Consider the following 23,460-nt stretch of genomic DNA (forward strand, 5'->3'; position numbering starts at 1 on the left):
CTAGGAGGGCAGCGCCTGAGTGCCCCCTATGGGCCGGCCGCCACTGACTACCAGGTACATCTGGTGGGCCTCGCCTCCATGTACAGCCTCAACTATGGAACCATGTTCCTTGATAGGGGTTGGACCTTCTTCTCTGGAGTTACACAGGGCGTGAGGCATGGGTTGGGTGTGGGGATACTCACGAGACCCTGGTTCAGTACCGCTACGTTGGAGTTTACCCCGGTAGATGAGAGGGTCACCTCTGCACCTTCAGATGCACCCAGCAGCAGTTCGGAATATTTGGCCTTCTTCGAGTCCCCGACTGGAGTCCTGTATGGGGCTCCAGTTGGGGACTCCATTATTTTGGTGGGGGACTTCAACGCACATGTTGGCAATGACAGAGACACCTGGAGAGGCGTGATTGGGAGGAACGACCTCCCTGATCTAAATCAGAGCGGTTGTTTGATGTTGGACTCCTGTGCTAGTCATGGACTGTCCATAACAAACACCATGTTCAAACATAAGGATGCTCATAAGTGTACATGGTACCAGAGCACCCTAGCCCGAAGGTCGGTGATCTATTTTGTGATCGTAACATCTGATCTGAGGCTGCATGTTCTGGACACTTGGGTGAAGAGAGGGGCAGAGCTGTCAACTGATCACCATCTGGTGGTGAGTTGTATCAGAGGGTGGGGGAGGACTTTGGACAGACATGGTAGGCCCAAACGGATAGTGCAGGTGAACTGGGAATGTATGAAGGTGCCCACTGTCTGACAGATCTTCAACTTACACCTCCGGCGGAGCTTGACTGGCATCCCTGTGGCGGGTGGGGGTATTAAACCAGAATGAGCAATGTTCCAAGCTTCCATTGTGAATGTCTTAGGTGCCTCAAGGGGTGGCAACCTCAAACACTGTGGTGGACACCGGTGGTCAGGGAAGACATCCGACAGAAGAAAGAGTCCTTCTGGGATATGTTATCTCTGAGGACTCCAGAGGCAGTTGCAAGGTACCGACAGGTCCGACGCTCAGAGTAGAGCCACTGCTCCTTTGCATTGAAAGGAGCCTCCTCAAGTGGTTCAGTCATCTAGTATGCATGCACCCTGGGTGCCTCCCTAGGGGGGGGTGTTCCAGGCATGCCTAGCTGGGAGGACACTCCGGGGAAGACCCAGGACTAGGTTGAGAAATTATATGTCCACCTTGGCCTGGGAAGGCCTTGGTATCCCCCAGACAGAGGTGGAGAATGTCGGCCTGGGAAAGGGAAGTTTGGGGTCTCCTGCTGGAGCTGTTGCCCCCGCGACCCAGTCTCAGATAAGCAGATGAAGAAGAGTGAGTGAGTCTTAAGCATAACAAACCAAATCTCTTGAAGAACACTGATGCTTCAAATCAACCAAATTACCTACTCCAATAAATGGGACTTTCCATCCATTTTCTGAACCCACTTATTATAGTTAAGGGTCACGTGGACCCTAAACAGAATGCCAGTCCATTGTAGCGCTGACATCTATAGATGGACAACCTCATGCACACTGCTCTTACACACACCTATAGTCAGTTTAGAATCACCAATTAACCCAACCTGCAGGTCTTTGGAAATGGGAGGAAGCTGGTGATCATGGGGAAACACACAGGCAGAACATGCAAACACCACACAGAAAGGACCAGTTTGAAGCACATATGCGTAGAGGAGGTGTGGCCAGGGGTGGCCACGGCCACCTCACTCTGAATCCCTGTTGGCCACACCAATCTCAGCCCTCACTCAGCACTGCCCTGAATGTGTGTTGGTGTTGTCTCTATGTGCCAATATTAAAATGCAGATTTATTTATTTATTTTTTAGTCACGCTTTATGCATGTTTATTGATGAAAGATAAGTTTATTGAATGTGGAATTTACCGGCTTTAAACGAAAGATTTAAGAAGCACAGCACACACACACACACACACACACACACACACCCCCACCGCCCTGTTCTCATGCCTGAATACGTCTACGAAATTCATAATTCATTTGAGTGTCGTTGTGTGGGCCGCTGAAGAGGAGGTACTGCTGGCCCACCACCACCATATGGCGCCCTGCTTGGAGTGCGGGCTCCAAGCACGAGAGGGCGTCGGAGCCGCTGGAGGTGACAGCTGTCATCAATCAACACCAGCTGTCACCCATCACCACTACTATAAAGACCGGACTGCAACTTCACCTCTTCGCCGAGAAATCTTCTACCATACAGGTAATTTTCTTGCTTGGCGGCGCCAGTGTTCTTCAGGTCCGTTGGTGGTGAGGCTTGTGTGGGTTCCGGCTTCTCTCTCACCGGACGTCTCCTATCTTCGAGCCTGCCACACGTCACCTTTTGTTTGATTGATATAACACATTTGTATCTGTCTGTATCATGTTGTGCACTTTCACAACATTAAATTGTTACTTTTTGGCTATTCCATTGTCCTTTCATTAACGCCCCCTGTTGTGGGTCTGTGTCATGACACTTCCCCAACAGGATTTCTCGGCCAGCGTCATGGATCCCGAGGGGCGTCAACCATCGCTTGAACGGCCAATGGAAGAGCGAGGTGCACAGGCGCCAGCAGGAGGCGTGTTGGGTGAGCTGCAGCACATCTTAACCGCCTTTACCGCTCGGTTGGACTTAGTTACCGAGCAGAGCAGTATTCTCAATCGTAGGATGGAGGCTCTCACTGCCCAGGTGGAAGCGCGTGCTCAGGGCGCTGCTGCAGCACCTCCTCCTGCTGACCGTGTGCCAGAAACAGACATTCCGCTGGTCGTTCAACGAACCCCCCCACCTTCCCCTGAAGCATACATAAGCCCTTCGGAACCGTACGGAGGCTGTGTGGAGACGTGCGCGGACTTCTTGATGCAGTGCTCGCTCGTCTTTTCACAGTGTCCCGTCATGTACGTGTCAGACGCCAGCCGGGTGGCTTATGTGATCAATTTGCTTCGAGGAGAGGCACGCGCCTGGGCTACGGCGCTTTGGGAGCAGAATTCACGGCTCCTAACGGTTTATACTGAGTTTGTGAGGGAGTTCCGACAGGTGTTCGACCACCCTCATAGAGGCGAGACCGCTTCAAGTGTGCTGCTGTCGATACGGCAGGGGCGTCGAAGCGCAGCGAAGTATGCAGTCGACTTCCGCATCGCGGCAGCGCGAGCCGGCTGGAATGCTGTTGCGCTCCGCGCCGCCTTTGTAAACGGACTGTCTCTGGTCCTTAAGGAGCACCTGGTGGCGAAGAACGAGCCGCGGGATTTAGATGGGCTTATCGACCTGGTTATACGGTTAGACAACTGATTAACGGAACACCGACGGGAGCGAGACTGGGGGCGTGGCCGAGTCCAAGCCGTCCCTCTTCCTCCCGGGTCCGAAAGAGAGCCGACTTCCCCACGCTACACTGCCAGGGCTCTCCACGTGACAACAGCTCCCCCTGCTGATGTTTCTATGGAAACAAGCAGTGCCCAAAAACGATCAGATCAGAGACAAAGGAGGCTGATCCGCGGTGAGTGTTTTCTCTGCAGCTCTACCGAGCACACACAGAGAGAGTGCCCCAAACGGTCAAAACAGCAGCACTCGTCCTTAGAGACTGGGCTAAGGGTGGGTCATAACACGCACGCGGGGGAACCCTGAAAATCAGCACGAATCCCAGTCACAATCCTTTGTGAGGATTTAACCCTTCACGCCCCAGCACTTATAGACACGGGGTCAGAAGGGAATCTGCTGGACAGCAGATGGGCAAAGGAAGTAGGGCTCCCTCTGGTGGCTCTGCCTTCCCCTGTGAAGGTACGAGCACTAGATGGCACTCTTCTTCCATTAATCACACACCAGACACAGCCAGTGACTTTGGTGGTGTCTGGGAATCACAGGGAGGAGATAGTGTTTTTTGTAACACCTTCTACCTCCCGAGTGATTTTGGGTTTTCCATGGGTGTTGAAACACAATCCCCGGATTGATTGGCCGTCTGGGGTTGTGACGCAGTGGAGCGAAACCTGCCACCGGGAGTGTTTAGGATCCTCGGTTCCACCCGGTGAGATAGCTAAGGAGGAGGTCAAAGTCCCGCCCAATCTGACGGCGGTGCCATGTGAGTACCACGATCTTGCTGACGTCTTCAGCAAAGATCTGGCACTCGCCCTTCCCCCGCACCGACCGTATGATTGTGCCATCGATTTGATTCCGGGCATTGAGTACCCGTCCAGCAGGCTGTACAACCTCTCACATCCGGAACGCGAATCAATGGAGACCTACATCCGGGACTCGTTAGCTGCCGGGTTGATCCGGAACTCCACCTCCCCGATGGGTGCTGGTTTCTTTTTTGTGGGTAAAAAGGACGGCGGACTCCATCCATGCATCGATTACAGAGGGCTGAACGACATTACGGTTCGCAACCGATACCCGTTACCACTGTTGGATTCGGTGTTCACGCCCCTGCATGGAGCCCAAATATTTACCAAACTTGATCTTAGGAATGCGTACCACCTGGTTCGGATCCGGAAGGGAGACGAGTGGAAGACGGCATTTAACACCCCGTTAGGTCACTTTGAGTACCTGGTCATGCCGTTCGGCCTCACCAATGCGCCCGCGACGTTCCAAGCATTGGTTAATGACGTCTTGCGGGACTTCCTGCATCGGTTTGTCTTTGTATATCTAGACGATATACTCATCTTTTCTCCGGATCCTGAGACCCATGTCAAGCATGTACGTCAGGTCCTACAGCGGTTGTTGGAGAACCGGCTGTTTGTGAAGGGCGAGAAGTGTGAGTTCCACCGCACTTCTTTGTCCTTCTTGGGGTTCATAATCTCCTCCAACTCCGTCGCCCCTGATCCGGCCAAGGTTGCGGCGGTGAGAGACTGGCCCCACCCAACAAGCCGTAGGAAACTGCAACAGTTCCTCGGCTTTGCAAATTTCTACAGGAGGTTCATTAAGGGCTACAGTCAGGTAGTTAGCCCCCTGACAGCCCTGACCTCCACTAAAGTCCCCTTCACCTGGTCGGATCGGTGCGAAGCCGCGTTTAGGGAGTTGAAACGCCGGTTCTCGACTGCGCCAGTTCTGGTGCAGCCCGATCCTACTCGCCAGTTCACAGTGGAAGTGGATGCCTCTGACTCAGGGATAGGAGCCGTGCTGTCCCAGAGCGGGGAGTACGATAAGGTCCTCCACCCTTGTGCCTATTTTTCCCGCAGGTTGACCCCGGCTGAGAGGAATTATGACGTCAGCAATCGGGAACTCTTGGCGGTGAAGGAGGCTCTTGAAGAGTGGAGACACCTGTTGGAGGGAGCGACGGTGCCCTTCACGGTTTTCACGGACCATCGGAACCTGGAGTACATCCGGACCGCCAAGCGGTTGAACCGCAGGCAAGCCTGCTGGTCACTGTTCTTCGGGCACTTTGACTTCCAGATTACATACCGCCCCGGGACCAAGAACCAACGGTCAGATGCACTGTCCCGGGTGCATGAAGAGGAAGTCAGGGCCGAGCTGTCAGACCCCCCAGAGACCACCATTCCCGAGTCCACTGTCGTGGTCACCCTCACCTGGGACGTGGAGAAGACCGTCTGGGAGGCCCTGGCACGGAACCCGGACCCGGGGACCGGCCCGAAGAACAAGCTGTACGTCCCACCAGAGGCCAGAGCTGCGGTTTTGGACTTCTGCTATGGGTCCAAACTCTCCTGTCATCCTGGAGTGCGTAGGACCATGGCAGTAGTCCAGCAGCGCTTCTGGTGGGCGTCTTTGGAAGCCGATGTCCGGGACTACGTCCAGGCCTGCACCACCTGCGCCAGGGGCAAAGCAGACCACAAGAGGACCTCAGGACTCCTCCGACCTCTACCGGTGCCTCATCGCCCCTGGTCCCACATCGGCCTGGACTTTGTCACGGGCCTCCCGCCGTCCCAGGGCCACACCACCATCTTGACGATAGTGGACCGGTTCTCCAAGGCGGCCCACTTCGTGGCCCTCCCGAAGCTCCCTACGGCCCAGGAGACGGCAGACCTCCTGGTCCACCACGTCGTGCGTCTGCATGGGATACCAGCGGACATCGTCTCAGACCGTGGCCCTCAGTTCTCCTCTCAGGTCTGGAGGAGTTTTTGCAAGGAACTGGGGGCCACCGTGAGTCTCTCGTCCGGGTATCACCCCCAGACGAACGGACAGGCAGAGCGGGCCAACTAGGAGTTGGAGCAGGCCCTCCGTTGCGTTATCTCCGCGCACCCGACGGCCTGGAGTACCCATCTGGCCTGGATCGAGTACGCCCACAACAGCCAAGTGTCATCTGCCACCGGCCTCTCCCCGTTCGAGGTGTGTTTGGGGTAACAGCCCCCATTGTTCCCGCTTGTGGAGGGTGAGGTCGGTGTGCCCTCGGTCCAGGCCCACCTCAGGAGGTGCCGCCGGGTGTGGCGGACCGCCCGTTCTGCCCTGTTGAAGGCCCGGACGAGGGCCAAGGCCCATGCAGACCGCCAGCGTTCCCCGGCCCCTGAAATACCAGCCTGGGCAGGAGGTATGGTTATCAACGAAGGACATCCCCCTTCAAGTGGAATCACACAAGCTGAAGGACAGATATATTGGACCCTTTCCCATCACCAAGGTCCTCAGCCCGGCCGCAGTGAAGCTACGGCTGCCAGCTTCACTGCGGTTCCATCCTGTTTTCCACGTGTCCCGGATCAAACCATACCACACCTCACCGCTCTGCACCCCTGGACCTGCACCACCTCCTGCCCGAATCATCGACGGGGAGCCGGCGTGGACCGTGCATCGGCTTCTGGACGTCCGTCGCAAGGGTCGGGGCTTCCAGTATCTGGTGGACTGGGAGGGGTATGGTCCCGAGGAACGCTCCTGGGTGAAAAGGAGCTTCATCCTGGACCCGGCCCTCCTGGCCGACTTCTACGCCCGGCACCCGGATAAACCTGGTCGGGCGCCAGGAGGCGCCCGTTGAGGGGGGGGTCCTGTTGTGTGGGCCGCTGAAGAGGAGGTACTGCTGGCCCACCACCACCAGATGGCGCCCTGCTTGGAGTGCGGGCTTCAAGCACGAGAGGGCGTCGGAGCCGCTGGAGGTGACAGCTGTCATCAATCAACACCAGCTGTCTCCCATCACCACTACTATAAAGACCGGACTGCAACTCCACATCCTCGCCGAGAAATCTTCTACCATACAGATAATTTTCTCTGCTGACTAAAACTCGAGTATTAGTCTGATCTCTTTTTGCAGCCGTTTTCCTGGGACGGATACCCTATCTGCGGAGTTGGCGTTTGGTGTGGACTGCGACAGCTTCACCTCACACCCCACTCAGATAAGTGGTTATCACAGGAGCTGCACGAGTGTATGATTGGAGATGGAGGTTCTCCCTCCTTAACTGAACACAGACTGTGGGATTACTGAGTGTGCGAACTCACACTCATCCAGAACTGTTTCTGTTTTCTGCCAGCAGTACCGGGTCTGACTGCTGAAGACAGTGGCCACCTGGGGCGCAGGGCTTGGCGGCTCCGGTGTTCTTCAGGTCCGTTGGTGGTGAGGCTTGTGTGGGTTCCGGCTTCTCTCTCACCGGACGTCTCCTATCTTCGAGCCTGCCACACGTCACCTTTTGTTGGAATGATATAACACATTTATATCTGTCTGTATCACGTTGTGCACTTTCACAACATTAAATTGTTACTTTTTGGCTATTCCATTGTCCTTTCATTAACGCCCCCTGTTGTGGGTCCGTGTCACGACACTTCCCCAACAGTCATAGAAATATGCTCTGAATGTGATTTGTGTTGCACAGTGCCCCCACCCCCATAAAATGCCCAATGGTTCCATCTTGACGACCCCACTGAAAATTTACCAGTTCTGCCCCTGTGGATGCAAACTGGGAAGTTCCTGCTGTGAGGCAACAGTGCTAACCACTGCGCCACTGTTCTGCCCATCACTTGACATCTTTATCCTGAAAATGGCAGACTGACCTAGCAGACGTCTGCAGAACAGAGATGTGTATTAAAATCTTCTTCAGCTTCATCGCCCTCCAGCTCCGCAGCATTACAGTACCTTGGCTGGGCAGGTTGTAGTACAACCCCAATTCCAGTGAAGTTGGGACGTTGTGTAAAATGTAAATAAAACAGAATACAATGATTTGCAAATCCTCTTCAACCTATATTGAAATGAATACACCACAAAGACAAGATATTTAATGTTCAAACTGATAAACTTTATTGGGACAGTGGTATGTTTACCACTGTGTTACATCACTTTTCCTTCTAACAACACTCAATAAATGTTTGGGACCTGAGGACACTAATTGTTGAAGCTTTGTAGGTGGAATCCTTTCCCATTCTTGCTTGATGTACGACTTCAGTTGTTCAACAGTCCGGGGTCTCCATTGTCGTATTTTGCGCTTCATAATGCGCCACACATTTTCAATGGGCGACAGGTCTGGACTGTAGGCAGGCCAGTCTAGTACCCACACTCTTTTATTTACATTTTACACAACATCCCAACTTCACTGGAATTGGGGTTGTAATTTCAGGGGGTGAGTAAAGTACTTTTCACACTGAAGCACTGGACTTCGGTACTTCTTGTGATCCAGAATATGAAAAAGTAGAATAAAGTATAAATATATTAAAAATAAAATATTTTTAGGCTGGATTTAGCTAAACAAATACATTTTTCTATGCTCAACCTGATTTGTCTAAAATTGTGGTGTTCAGTAGTTTTACCCCCAATATCTTCATTTCCTCTGGGGCCATTTAAAACAGCATCCCCCTTAATGTCTGTCCAGGTTCCTCAGGATCTTCTGAACGATATTACAGATGGTGTCAAAAGACTTGTGAGTATCCTGCGTTCTTCTCCAGCACCTGAAGCCACAGCCTACCTCAGGCTTTTAGGAAATGAAATGGGATACATCAGGACCAGCGAAATGAGAAAGATGGCTGAGACCCTGTTTATGTACTGTCACATGTTCTTCTGGGTTCTACCTCAGCAGGTTTGATATTCTGTTTGCTAACAGTAGGACTGCAAGAGAAAATATTGATGAATGTTGAGTATTTCTTTTCTGTCCATTTTGTCTCGACACACTTTATTGTTGAATGAAGGCTTGATTGCAAGGCATTTTGGAAAGTTCTAATTTTATCTGTCATGGATTTACATATGCACAGTAATTCCACTGTAAAACCTCAAAAATATTATTAAAGTTTGTTGTACTGAGGTCATCATTCGTTTTTTTTCCAACAGGCAATCACTCAGTTGATGTCCAGCACTAAAAATGAAGTTTTTCTTCATTACATCTTCATGGAAAATGTGTTTTCTCTTCCCACCGCATCTGGTTTTCCTCTAAAGTTCTCACTGGCTGGAGTCTTTGTAAGTGGGGCTAAAGGAGGCGTGACCTTCTCTCCAAGCATGGTAAGATAGTTTCCTTTGTAAAATATTTGCTGTCCTTTCTCCTTTAAGGCCTACATTTAAGTTACAGGCCTTAAATGGCTGTTGAGATTTTCAGTCAGAAGTAATCTTTTGTCATGACTGTAACGGACTGAACACAGAGGACCCCAGTGAAGAGAACCACAACAGACGGCAGGTAAAAGCAGGTTTATTAGCCACTAAGACAAATGACACAGTGCTGACATCAGGCAACAGGCTTGGTAAGTCAGTGCGCCGAGATTTATCATACCAAGTGAACAAATCCAAGAAGGCTTCCCAAAGTCAGGAATCTTGCAGGATCCCAGACAGTTACTGGGCATTATGGCTGAGCGATAAAGAACATGGGCAGTCTCTGATGTCTCTCTTAGGGAATTCTAGGTCCCATTAGTGATGTCTTCTAGCCCCACTCTGTACAACACAGATGATGCTGTGATCTTTGTGGAATCAGTTGAAGTGCAGGTTGGCATTCTCAACCACCTGAATGAGGAGTGTCTGGCTTTTCAAGTGTCTTTAATCAAGTCCACGATCTACACTATTTAACAGACCTCTTGGAGTGAGACATCAGCAGCACTGAACATCTCTGTGCAGGTAGAGCGTTGAAGTTATCGAAATAGTCACAGACAAAGGTCTGAGTCGTCAGAGTTCTTGTGGTTTTGGTTTCACTATGCAGTTGTGAGAATGTAATCAGAGAACTCTGTCCTCAGCCGCATATTTCCAGAGTGGAGGTCTCTCGGGAATGTGGTTCCTTCGGGAAACACAGATGAGGCCTTTTACTCGGGATGGCCTCATACCATGTTTATCTATGGATGAAAATGCGTATGAACATGGAGTGCCATATGTTCCAGAGTATACATTGTTTTGTTTTGTTTTTTATTTTTTGTTGGTTTATTTTTTATTAGTTTCGGAGGTCCTGCAATTTATATTCCGTGGTGATGTAAATGCTGAAAAATATAATGTTCATTATAAATTATTATAATTAAAACAATATGAACTATGTGCATAGGGGTTTTCCCAGGAATCAACATACTTAAAAAAAACAAGCCCTCCAATAACAAAAGAATAAATGCCAATAAGAAAAGTGCACAAAAATTAAAGAGCTGATTTAAAAAATCGTGCTCACATTTTTATTGTAGTTTTTCCAATCCTGTGGACCAGACATCTGTGTTCATTTGCTTCAAATAATATCCCATGTCCACATCTTTACTTGTCCATCTTGCTTCTTTTTTTTTTTTTGTTGGAATGTAAACATCCTTTTTGGTACACACCAAAGGCTGAGGTCTTCCTGCATGAATCCAGTGTTCACGTCTCCATTGGTCTCCATCTGATGATTCCTTTTGTCCAGCCTGCATCAACAAACATCTAATATCTTGTCCAATGTACATTTATTTGTCCATCATGGCTTTTTTGGGGGGGGTAAAAGCTCTTATGGTACAAATCACAGACTGAAGACTTGCTGCAAAAAGCCACTGTTCATGTCTCTGTGTAAGTAAGTCCCTTCAGCTGCTCCCTTGTTTTCACTGTGGCCGCCACTCCACCCATGTCTTTATCTATGTACATCCTACAATTTCGTTTGTCCAAACTGTGTGAAATAACATCCAATATATGGATGTTATTTGGCCATCATACTTAATTATGTAATTTAAAAGTCCTTATATTAACTATCAGCACACACTGTTGTGTGCACATGTGCTACTGAGTTCCTGTCCATTGTTAAACTTTCCCTTAGGGAAATGCCACATACAGAAAAAAGTTGTTTTATGTATGTTTTTCTTCATTTTTAAAAGGTGTGACTTATACTACTGTGTCACTTTACTCCATAAAATATGTGTACTGGCCACTGCAATAAGAAATGTTAATTAATTTGGTATATCTCTAGAAATTGCTATTACCATGACCTACAATGACCTTGAGCAGTTTATTTGAGTCAGAACACATACAGTGCTCCTGCACTTTTTCCACAATTTATGTTATAGCCTTATTCCAAAATGGATGAAATTAATTTTTCCCTCAAAATTCTACTCACAACACCCCATAATGACAACATGAAAAAAGTTATTTGGAAATTTTTGAAAATTTATTTAAAATAAAAACAATAGACATCACATGTACATAAGTATTCACATCCTTTGCTCAATACTTTGTTGATGCACCTTTGGCAGCAATTAGAGCCCCAAGTACTCTTGAATATGATGGCACAAGCTTTGTGCAACTATATTTGGGCAGTTTTGCCCATTCCTCTTTCCAGCAACTTTCAAGTTCCATCAGGTTGGATGGGGAGTGTCGGTGTACAGCCATTTTCAGATCTCTCCAGAGATGTTCAATCAGATTCTGGGCTCTGGCTCATCTGGCTTGTCCTGAAGACATTCCTTTGATATCTTGGCTGTGTACTTAGTGTCACTGTCCTGCTGACACCATTGCCTCTGTCTGATAAATATAAATGTATATAAATGTGTGTTCGTCTGCTGTATGATGTAAATATATCATATAGCACAGGGGTGGCCAAGTTCAGTCCTCGAGAGCCACATTCCTGACACTCTTAGTTGTCTCCCTGCTCCAACACACCTTGTGTTGTAACACAAAATTGGTTTGGTAAGCTCACTGATCCTTGACCCCTTTACACAGGTGAATCCAACCATGAGAAAGGGTATTTTTTTCAGCTTCGTCTTCTGTCTAAAGTTAAACCTTTTCTTTCACAGACAGATCTTGAAAAGGCTTTGCATGCCTTTATTAGCTCCAGGATTGACTACTGTAATGCATTGTATGTGGGTGTCAACCAGAGCATTCTTCAACGTCTGCAGAGAGATCAAAACACTGCAGCCCGCCTTCTGACAAACACTCAAAAACACAGTCATATCACTCCGGTTTTCTTCACTCTCCACTGGCTTCCAGTCCGTTTTAGGATGGATTTTAAACTCTTATTTGTTTTTAAAGCTATACATGGACTTGCACCTTCTTATCTTTGTGAACTGTTAACTGCATACACACCCACCAGAACTTTATGGTCCGCTGGTCAGAATCAGCTGGAGGTCCCTAGAACCAAAAGCAGGCAGTGGGATGACCGCTCTTTTGTTGTGGCTGGATCGAGACTTTAGAATTCTTTGCCTCTTGAGTTGCGCTCGATCAGTACCTTGTCTCTGTTCAAAGTTAAGCTAAAAACGTATTTGTTCAGAATTACTTTTAGCACGTAGATTCTTATTATGATGGTTGTTTTGTTGTTTTATTTCTGTTGATTTTATGTATTCATGGAAAGCACTTTGGTTCAGTGGTTACTGTTGTAAAGTGCTATACAAATAAAGTTTGATTTGATTTGATTTAAGGTGGCTATTTGCAAATGTTTCCCCTCTTTGCATCTCTTCTAAGGAGTGGCAACATGGCAGCCTCTAAACAACTCTCAAATGACCTGAAAACAGATTGTTCAACATCATGGTTTAGGGGAAGGATTAAAAAAAAGCTATCTCAGTGATTTCAGCTGTCAGTTTCCACTGTGAGGAACACAGTGAGGAAACGGAAGACCACAGGCACAGTACTAGTTAAGGCCCTAAGTGGCAGGCCAAGAAATATCTCAGTTAGGCTGAAGCGGTGAAAACAGTCATAGTCAACCCACAGACCTGCTCCAAACACCTAAAACATGATCTTGCTGCAGATAGTGACTCTATGTATCATTCAACTATACAGCATACTTTGCTGTGGACTGATGAAACTAAAACTGAGTTATTTGGACATAACAAAGGGCCGTATGCATGGCAGAAAAAGAACACAGCATTCCAAGAAAAACACTTGGTACCTACAGTAAAATTTGAAGGTGGTTCCATCATGCTGTGTGGCTGTGTGGCCAGTGCAGGTACTGGGAATCTTGTTAAAATTGAGGGCCACATTGGATTCCAGTCAATATCAGCAGATTCTTGAGAACAATATTCATTAATCAGTGACAAAGTTGAAGCTGCAGATCTTTCAACAAGACAAGGACCCTAAACACTGCTCAAAATCTACTAAGGCATTCATGTAGAGGAACAAGTACAACACTGAGGAATTGCCATCTCAGTTCCCAGACCTGAATATTATTGAAAATATGTGGTGTGATTTTAAGTGGGCTGTCCATGCTCAGAAACCAACAAACCTGAGATGTTTTGTAAAGAAGAATGGTCCAAAACCAGAATCCAGACTCACATTGGAAGCTATAGGATGCGTTTAGAGGCTGTTATTTCTGCAAAAGCAGGCTGTACTATATATTGATGTACAACCCCAATTCCAGTGAAGTCGGGACGTTGTGTAAAATGTAAATAAAAACAGAAAACAATGATTTGCAAATCCTCTTCAAACTATATTCAACTGAATACACCACAAAGGCAAGATATTTAATGTTCAAACTGACAAACTTTATTATTTTTGTGCAAATATTTGCTCATTTTGAAATGGATGCCTGCAACACATTTTTTGAAAAAAGCTGGGACAGGGCAACAAAAGACTGGGAAAGTTGATGAATGCTCAAAGAACACCTGTTTGGAACAGTGCACAAGTGAAAAGGTTAATTGGAAACAGGTGAGTGTCATGTTTGGGTATAAAAGCAGCATCCCCAAAAGGCTCAGCTGATCACAATCAAAGATGGGGTGAAGATCACCACTTTGTGAACAACTGCGTGAAAAAAATAGTCCAACAGTTAGTCCAAGAACAATGTTTCTCAACATTCAATTGCAAGGAATTTAGGGATTCCATCATCTACAGTCCATAATATAATCAGACGATTCAGAGAATCTGAAGAACTTTCTACACGTAAGCAGCAAGGCTGAAAACAAACATTGAATGCCCATGACCTTCGATCACTCAGCACTGCATTAAAAACCAACATCACTGTCTAACGGATCTTACCACATGGGCACAGGAACACTTCTGAAAACCATTGTCAGTTAACAGTTCGTTGCTGCATCTACAAGTGCAAGTTAAAACTCTACCATGCAAAGCGAAAGCCATACATCAACAACATCCAGAAACGCCGCCGCCTTCTCTGGGCCCGAGCTCACTTGAAATGGACAGACGCAAAGTGGAAAAGTGTGCTGTGGTCTGATGAGTCCACATTTCAAATTGTTTTTTGGAAATCATGGACGTTGTGCCTCCGGACAAAAGAGGAAAAAGACCATCCAGATTGTTACCAGTGCAAAGTTCAAAAGCCAGCATCTATGGTATGGGGGTGAGTAAGTTGCCCATGGCATGGGCAACGTACACATCCGTTATGGCACCATCAGTGCTGAAAGGTACATCCATGTTTTGGAGCAACACATGCTGCCATCCAAGCAACGTCTTTTTCAGGGACATCCCTGCTTATTTCAGCAACACAATGCCAAGCCACATTCTGCACATGTTACAACAGCGTGTGGTCGTAGTAAAAGAGTGCGGGTACTAGACTGGCCTGCCTGCAGTCCAGACCTGTCGCCCATTGAAAATGTGTGACACATTATGAAGCACAAAATACATCAACGGAGACCTCGGACTGTTGAACAACTGAAGTCATACTTCAGTAGGTGGAAAGAATTCCACCTACAAAGCTTCAACAATTAGTGTCCTCAGTTCCCAAACGCTTATTGAGTGTTGTTAGAAGGAAAGGTGATGTAACACAGTGGTAAACATACCACTGTCCCAGCTTTTTTGAAACATGTTGCAGGCATCCATTTCAAAATATTTGCACTTTTGAGAGTTTTGGGGATGCTCCTTTTATACCCAATCATGAGTGTCCTCAGCTCCCAAACACTTATTGAGTGTTGTTAGAAGGAAAGGTGATGTAACACATACCACTTTTTTGAAATGTGTTGCAGACATCCATTTCCAAATAAGCAAATATTTGCACAAAAACAATAAAGTTTATCAGTTTGAACATTAAATATCTTGTCTTTGTGGTGTATTCAATTGAATATAGGTTAAAGAGAATTTGCAAATCATTGTATTCTGTTTTTATTTACATTTTACACAACATCCCAACTTCATTGGAATTGGGGTTGTATTTTTCTGTTGGGGTGCCCAAATTTATGCACCTGCCTAATTTTGTTTAAAGAATTATTGCACACTTTCTGTAAATCCTATAAACTTCATTTCACTTCTGAAATATCACTGTGTTTGTCTGCTATATGATATAAATTTTTATCAGGGGTGTCCAAACCTATGCATACAACTGTACTAAGGAGTGGCTTTCATCTGGCTACTCTACCATACAGGTCTGATTGGTGGATTACTGCAGAAATGGTTGTCCTTCTGTAAGTTTATCCTTACTCCACAAAGGAATGCTGGAGCTCTGAAAGAGTGACCATTGGATTCTTAGTCATCCTCCCTGACTAATAACTTGTCACACTAGAGGTCAAATGCCATCAAAATGAAAGTTTGGCCCACATTCTGGGGAAGTGATGAGGTGCATTCGTGAACTATCAGGCAGCATTCTAAGAGCAATCTAAACAGTCAGGCAGATTCCTGTTGCTGCCACATGTGCAAAACAGTCGAGGTGCAGTCAAGCTGGAAAAATGTCAAACAGTGGTCAGAGTACAGTCTGACCGCAATCTGACTACAATCTAAACATTTGTACAACATGAAAACAGCATTCAAAGCATTCTGATCACCTTTGAGGGGCATTTCGAATTTCAGATTCAACCGAATGTCCCACCTGTGCCTGAATGCGCCACAAGAGCACCTTGAGTGCTGCTGGATTATATTTCCTCCACCTGCAATTGTACCTTACTTATTTGCCAATGCTGCGTTCTGACAGCTGTCTGGGTAATCCTGTGTTCGGGGCTTAATGTGCACAGTGCGTGCACAAATCATTTGGAGTGGATCGCAGCGCAGTCTGAGTAGTGGGAAGGCTGTGTGCCGCAATTCTTATTCCCACTCAAATTATGGCTTTTTTGACATTCCACCTGGGTCGGCTTGACTCTTGCTAAGTGTGACAGGGCCCTCAGACCATTCTTGCCAATTTATCCGTATAGACGGGCGCCGGGCGGCCAGCTCTAGGAAGAGTCCAGGTAGAGCCAAACATCTTCCATTTACAGATGATGGAGGCCACTGTGCTCATTGGGACCTTCAAAGCAGATTCAAAGTTTCTATACCCTTTCTCAGATTTTTGCCTCAAAACAGTCCTGTCTCTGAGGTCTACAGACAATTCCTTTGACTTCATGCTTGGTTTGTGCTCTGACATGCACTGTCAACCAGAGGTGGGAGTAAGTCACTGTCAAGTCATTCTCACGAAGTCATCAATCTGCAAGTCCCAAGTCAACTTTCAAGTCAGCTTGCAAACAGTTGGTGGTCATTATGACTTGAGACTTGATTTGGGATTTGCTGATTCATGACTTCAGAATGACTTGATGGTGACTTACTCACACCTCTGCTGTAAACCGTGGGACCGTATATGTAGACAAGTGTGTGCTTTCATGTCCGATCAACTGAATTTACCCCAGATGAATTCCAGTTAAGATGTAGAAACATCTCAAGGATCAGGAAACAGGATGCACCTGAGCTCACTTCTGAGCTTCATGGCAAAGGCTGTGAATACTTATGTACGCGTGATTTCTTAGTTTAATAAATTTGCAAAAATCTTAAAAAAAAATTAACAAAAACAAACAAGCCTTTTTCACATTGTCATTATGGGGTATTGTGTGTAGATTTTTGAAGGAAAAAAAATTTCATCCATTTTGGAATAAGGCTGTAATACAACAATGTGAGAAAACGGAAGCACTGTGAATACTTTCTGGATGCACCATAATAGTACGTTTCAGGGATCATATTTGGGGGGCGGGAGACTCTGGAAGCTTAAAACTGTCAAAGCAGCATACATCACCATGTTTCCAGACCACATTCATACTCTGTGAATACCTGATTGCAGTTACCACCCCCTGACTTCAGTATTACCACAGTGTTGCCCTTCTCCCCGCAGAGGCAGCTGTCTTTCATGCCCACAGCTGGTGTAGAATTCATCACTAAGATGGGTGTGGACATTCCAGAATATGTGGTGTCTGGGCTGGAGATGCACACTAACATGTACCATGAGAGTTCGGTCAATGCTAAGGTGACGATCAGCAGAAACCAGATCAAACTTTCCATCCCCGCACGAACATCCAACACACAGGTGTTCAGCATCAGGTGAGGGGCAGCTGATCCCAACCACACCCAGTCTGTGCTGAATGTCTGAAACACATCAGTTGTACTTACTAATGTCATGTTAAGCTCGTATCACATCTTAACTTTCCTCTCTCTTTTTGAAACATAGCAACAAGCTGCTGTCAGTGTCTTCGGGCCAAACAAACTTAATACCGTCGCTTGTGGACGATCGGACTGAGTTCACTGACTGCCAGCCGTTCATCATCGGTTTGAACCTCTGCACCATAATGCATTATTCCAATGCGACCTCCAAAGATCAGGCCCCTTATTACCCACTAACAGGAGAAACCAGGTACAACCACTGGGCAGTTTAATTCTACGAGTGTGGAACTCAATACACTGATTTCGTACCACTTATGTGGTACTGTATGGATTCATCTGTGATATCCAAGTATTAAGATGGCTGTTATAATGTAGTTTGAAATCTCATATTTTGTGACACAAATTTAAAGAAACCTTTGCTGTTTTCCCAGATTTGCAGTTGAGTTGCAGCCTGTGGGTGATGTTTCAGCGTACACTGCCACCATTACTCACGGAACGCTTCAAGAGAGAACTAGAGGCCGTAACAAAGTAGATTCTCTGAAACTTACCCTGAAGGCTGAAGGTAAATGAAACATGTTTGAGCTGTAAGACAATACAGGTGTATTTGCAAAGTTAAACATCATATGATATTTTTAAACTGGGGAGGGTACATCACAAAACCAAGGAATTCCATTGGTCTGTCCATCTGAAGACATTTATTGTCCGGGCGATATCACCAAAATGATGAAAGGGAGTTTTCTTTGTTTCAAATGTGGGATAGCTACCATATTTTGGAATATACGTCGCACCTGTCCAATAATGCCTCTTTAAGGTAAAAACCATATATAGGCCTCTCAAACTAGTAAAAATAAATAAGTAAATAGATAAAGATTAAAGGCCTTTATTGGTTGTACTGTGTTGAACATTTCTCTAAAGAACATATGTTGCCAGGTTGGTGCATTTATTTTTGACGATATGAAGAAGTAGTTTTCATTACATTGATGGACGGACATTTTAAATATATATAGTGAGGCAATAAGTATTTGATCCACTGTCAGTTTTGCACGTTTTCCCACCTGCAAAGAATGGAGAGGTCTGTAATTTCTGTGAGAGACAGAATAAAAAAAATCTGAAAATCACCTTGTATGATTTTTAAATGATTAATTTGGATTTTATTGCATGAAATAAGTATAATTTGTAGTGATTATTTGTGCATATTTTTTGGTGTCACCTACCTTTTAGTGTCAAACGTTTCCAAGGTCTTACTGAGATGACCCTGTGCATCACTGTGGGGTTTATTTTGTGCTGTTTCTAGGTGTTGATTCATCAGAGGTGACAGCATCTCTGAAATACAACCACAATAAAGATGCCGTCACTGCAGAAGTTTTTATTCCTGACTATGATGTGGAAGCTGGCATCAAGCTCGCTGTAACTGACACGAATGCCAAAGGAAAGAAGATGCGAGGTATCACGATTGATGTCACCAACAAGAACATTCCACAGCTGACTCTGACAGGACGCACAAGGTACAAATCCTAAAAATACAACACGACAATTTCAGACTGGCAAGCAAATAAACAAATGGGGCTGAAATCTTAAGGCTATTTGTCACACCATGACTGATAGAGCGAAAGGAATAGTTACATATTTGAGTATTTTGAGGCTATGCTGGAGAGATGACATCACATTTCCACGGGCAACACAGAGAGCTGCATTTAGCAGATGGATTTTACCTTTTTAAAGGTATATTGGTGCTGGAGAAAGCTGGATTTGCGTGGGGTTTGCTGTGGTCTGAAAGCATGACATCATATTTCCTCACTGTTTGTGCACTGTCCTTACAACAGGGACATCAAACAACTCTGTGGCACCTCCTCAACAAGAGAAAGAGAGAGCGACAGAGCAACCCAGTCTCACGGCAAGTCATATTCAGCAGCACGAAATATACATTAACCTATTGTTTTGTGATTATTTTTGTCACGGCAGCACGCACAAATTCATTCTATTTCATTCCGTGATGGCTGCACAGTGGAGCAGGGGGGTCGGGTGGTTATGGTTAGGGTGGGGGGAAGAAGTAGGATTAGGTTATGGTTAAGGTTAGGGTTGGAGGTAGGAGTAGGGTTAGTAATAGTGAGTTATAAAATACCCTGTCACAAAAATTTGACTAATTTCATGATGGGAGGATGAAAAAAAATGTGAGACTGGGCTGGAGAGAGAGACTCTGCAGGGTGCACTGAGCTTTACATGATAAAGATTTTAAAATACCACACAATATTGTTTTTTCATCAGTCTGACCTGGAACAGCTGCATCGGGTCCTCTCTGTTTATGCAGGATTCACACCCTACGCAACAGCTTTGGCCAATAAGAAGCCCAGAATGAACCATCAGACTGCTGTAGGATATAAACTCATGAGTATCACAAAAGTAAACAACAAGTAGAGGAAAAAACTGTTAACAAACATTCAGGGAGCAGGAAAACTCTCTGTGTGGTCTCTGCTAAAAGTTTTGAACATGCTTAAAACCTCGTGAAGGACTTGGCAGACATCAGCTGACAAGGAACTCATTTTGTAGATGGGAAGAGGACTTTTGGCAGACAACAACGAACACAAACTGATAGTATCAGCTCCTTTATCCGTCATGGTGTGACACCAGCTTTACCATTTGGCCCAAAGTAACTCATAGTCAGTGATGTTCCTGAACATCAAAACTAAAGACTGCTCTGGATTTTCAACTCAAAATGCTGTATAACCTTTTTATTGTACTGCATTTTCACACAAATTAATTAACTGACACTCACAGTCCACATGTTCATAAATTTTCCCTTTAAAATAAATCCATTATTTTTCTCAAAATGGAAACAAAACATCAAAAACTCTGCTTGTTCCCCACCTTTATATAACATTTTATTCAAATTCATTTAAATCCACTCCTACAGCTCCTCAAGCAAATCACATAGAAAACATTTCCACGGTTGAGATAATAAACTAGAGGCAAATGTCTTCACCATCGACATAAGAAACCCTTGTTTTAAATGTAGACTTCACATGATGAGAGATGCCATGGTGCAACTTCAGATTGTTGTTCCATCTCTGAAAACTGATGCATCTGTTACTGCAACCTTGAAGAAGGATGAGGGTGTCCTGATGGGTGTAGAGACAGCTGTCAACCTCCCAGAGACATCCTACCTGAAGAAAGCCATCTTCAAATATGGTAATCGTCAACCATTTCTCACTTCTCCACTCAAAACAGATTTAAATGTGGATTCATGCACCTGGTTGCATTTGGATCTCTCTGAACAGATGATGACAGGATGGAGATGGAACTGAATTTAGATCTGAATTCAAAAATTCAAAAGCTGATCCCAAAAATAGAAGATCACCACAGGGAGCTACAGGAGCTGATTGATAACATCCTGGACCAGAAAGTGACCAAGACAGACATGAAACTCCGTCACATAGTCACCAAAGGAATAGAGGTAGTATTCTGACCTTTGACATTTTGTTACCATTGTCTTGTGATGGCCAAGTAAGGCCTCATGAAGGCTTTTTTTATGGGCTCACTAGATGGCAGTCTCTTTTCAATACAGTTGAAAGTATAATGTACTTCAGTTTGAGACCTTTTTGGAAAGAAATTGCCATCTCCTGAAATCAGAATGGGCAGCACGGTGGGCATATATACTCAGGATTCTCCAAGTGGGAGCAATTACTACACAAACAAAATAGGTCACAGAACAGAACCTTGTGGCACACCACAGAACAGAATGGCGGATGAGGACATAAATTTCACTGCAGCAACTGAGAAATTCCTGTTAGAGAGATGGGACAAAAACTACTCAAGGGTTGACCCAGAGGTGCCCAACCCATGATGCATGTTGTGAAAGTGTAGTGACACGGACCCACAACAGGGGGCGCAAATGAACGGTCAATAGATGAGCCAAAAATTAACAATTTAATGTTGTGAAGGAGCACAACAAACATACAGACAATCTCAGAATATGATTACAGTCAATCCACAAAGGTGACGTGTGGGCAGGCTCGAGGATAGAAGACGTCTGTCCTGAGAAGAGCCGGAACCACACGATTTCCGCCGCCACCGAACCTGGTGAATACTGGAGCTGCCAAGTCCCGAATTCCCAGGTGATCACCGTCCCCGACTGTCGGATCTGGTACTGCTGGCGAGAACAAAGACAGTCAAGTGTGGGTGTGTGTACACCCCGTAACAACAACGGTGGGAATGCCACCTCCACCTCTCACTCAATATATTGCAGAGTACCGCAGTGATTCCTCAGGGGAAAAGAGTGCCGTCCAGCACTCTCTCAGCTTCCACCGACAGAGGTACCGGTACTCCTGCAAACACTCACAATATACAAATTATATTGTACCACAGAAACGGCTGAGGATATTACCTCCAATGAAGTACGATATCTCGGCAACGAGGTGGAGATGACGTCTGGTCTTTATGGAGTGAGATGATGTTGAGTAGATGGGTGACAGCTGTCAAGAGATAATGAGTGACAGCTGTCACCCCCGGCTGTGTCCGTGGCGGCAGCGCCCTCTCCTGCCTGAAGCCCGCACTTCAGGCAGGGCGCCCACTGGTGGTGGGCCAGCAGTACCTCCTCTTCTGGTGGCCCACACACAACAATGCAGACAGATCCAAAAGTACAATATTCACCTGCATGTCTGTGCTTTAAAATATCATTTGAAACTCTAAGAAGAACTGTTTCAGTAGCGTGCATGTGAGAAAACCCAGATTTAAATTTATAAAGAATATTATGTTCAGCTAAAACCTCGTTAAGATGTTTGACCACCACTGTGCGTGTATGCGAGTGTGAATGTGTTTGTCTGTCTATATGTGGCACTGTGATAGACTGGCGCCCTGTCCAGGGTGAACCCCGCCTCTTGCCCTGTGACTGCTGGGATAGGCTCCAGCCCCCTGCGACCCTTAATTTGAGTAAGCAGTTGAAGATGAGTGAGTGTGTGTGTGTTGCCAGTGAGTTTGTGTTTTCACTATTTATCTGAGTGTTTATTTATTATACTTTACTGAAAGTTGTTGGTGATTTACTAAATGCATGAGAATGGGGCTATGATGCATGTGGGTATTTGTGGATCTGGATCTGGTCCAGACCTTCTTTAGTGACCTTAGCAAACAGGGTCAGCCGAATGTAAATAAATAATAGAAAGCAATCATAAATAATAATAATAATAATAATAATAATAATAATAAAATGTGCAAAACTTCATGGCTCTGTATTTCACATTGTTTAAATGAAACCTTTTAAAGAATGAATTAAAATTATTAATTCGAATTAATTATTCAATTTGTTTGTTTCAATAATTTTGTTCATCATTAAACAGTGATGCTTCAAGAATTATTTTCTGCATCACTAACATGATGCAGCAGGCATTCACTCACTAAATACAACACTTTTATTTTCAATCCTATTTTTCATGTGTTCAAGTGAAATATCTAAGATGTCTTCTATGCACACAAAAGATATATTTCTCTCACATTTGGTTCACACATGTGCTACTGAGCCCGATCACCTATCCATCCAGGTGATTAAGCAGCATAATTATAGCACGTATCTTGTACACTAAAGTGTGCAGTTTTATCACACAACACAATGCCTAGATATCACAACTTTTGAGGGATCATGGAATTGGGATGCTGACTGAAAAAAGTTCACTGGAGCTGCTGTTCATCAAATTAATATTAATTTCACAACGATAAACCGCCCCCAACATTGTTTCAAAGGATTTGGCAACACATCCAACTGGCCTCACAACTGCACACCACATGTAACCACACCAGCAGCCACATCTGGCTTCTTCACCTCACAAAGATATCATTTTCCAAGATCAACTGCACATTTTAGAGTGAGCTTTTACTGTGAAGGTCCTAATCACACCTGTGCAATAATGATGCTCTTTAATCAGCGTCTTAATACGCCACACCTGCCAGATGAATGGATTATCT

At 45.6% G+C, this 23,460-nt stretch overlaps 1 protein-coding gene across 1 annotated transcript in view; it reads left to right on the forward strand.

Annotated features, from left to right (window-relative positions):
- apoba (apolipoprotein Ba) overlaps window positions 1-23,460 on the forward strand; it is a 59,399-nt gene that overhangs the window by 24,629 nt on the left and 11,310 nt on the right. The window contains 8 exon segments of the mRNA XM_034159886.1: window positions 8,702-8,917; window positions 9,166-9,321; window positions 17,243-17,448; window positions 17,576-17,758; window positions 17,940-18,070; window positions 18,803-19,013; window positions 20,522-20,694; window positions 20,784-20,959. Coding sequence (XP_034015777.1) covers window positions 8,702-8,917; window positions 9,166-9,321; window positions 17,243-17,448; window positions 17,576-17,758; window positions 17,940-18,070; window positions 18,803-19,013; window positions 20,522-20,694; window positions 20,784-20,959 — 1,452 coding nt within the window.

This window comes from Thalassophryne amazonica, chromosome 19 (genome assembly GCF_902500255.1).
Source record: "Thalassophryne amazonica chromosome 19, fThaAma1.1, whole genome shotgun sequence".
Taxonomy (NCBI): Eukaryota; Metazoa; Chordata; class Actinopteri; order Batrachoidiformes; family Batrachoididae; genus Thalassophryne; species Thalassophryne amazonica.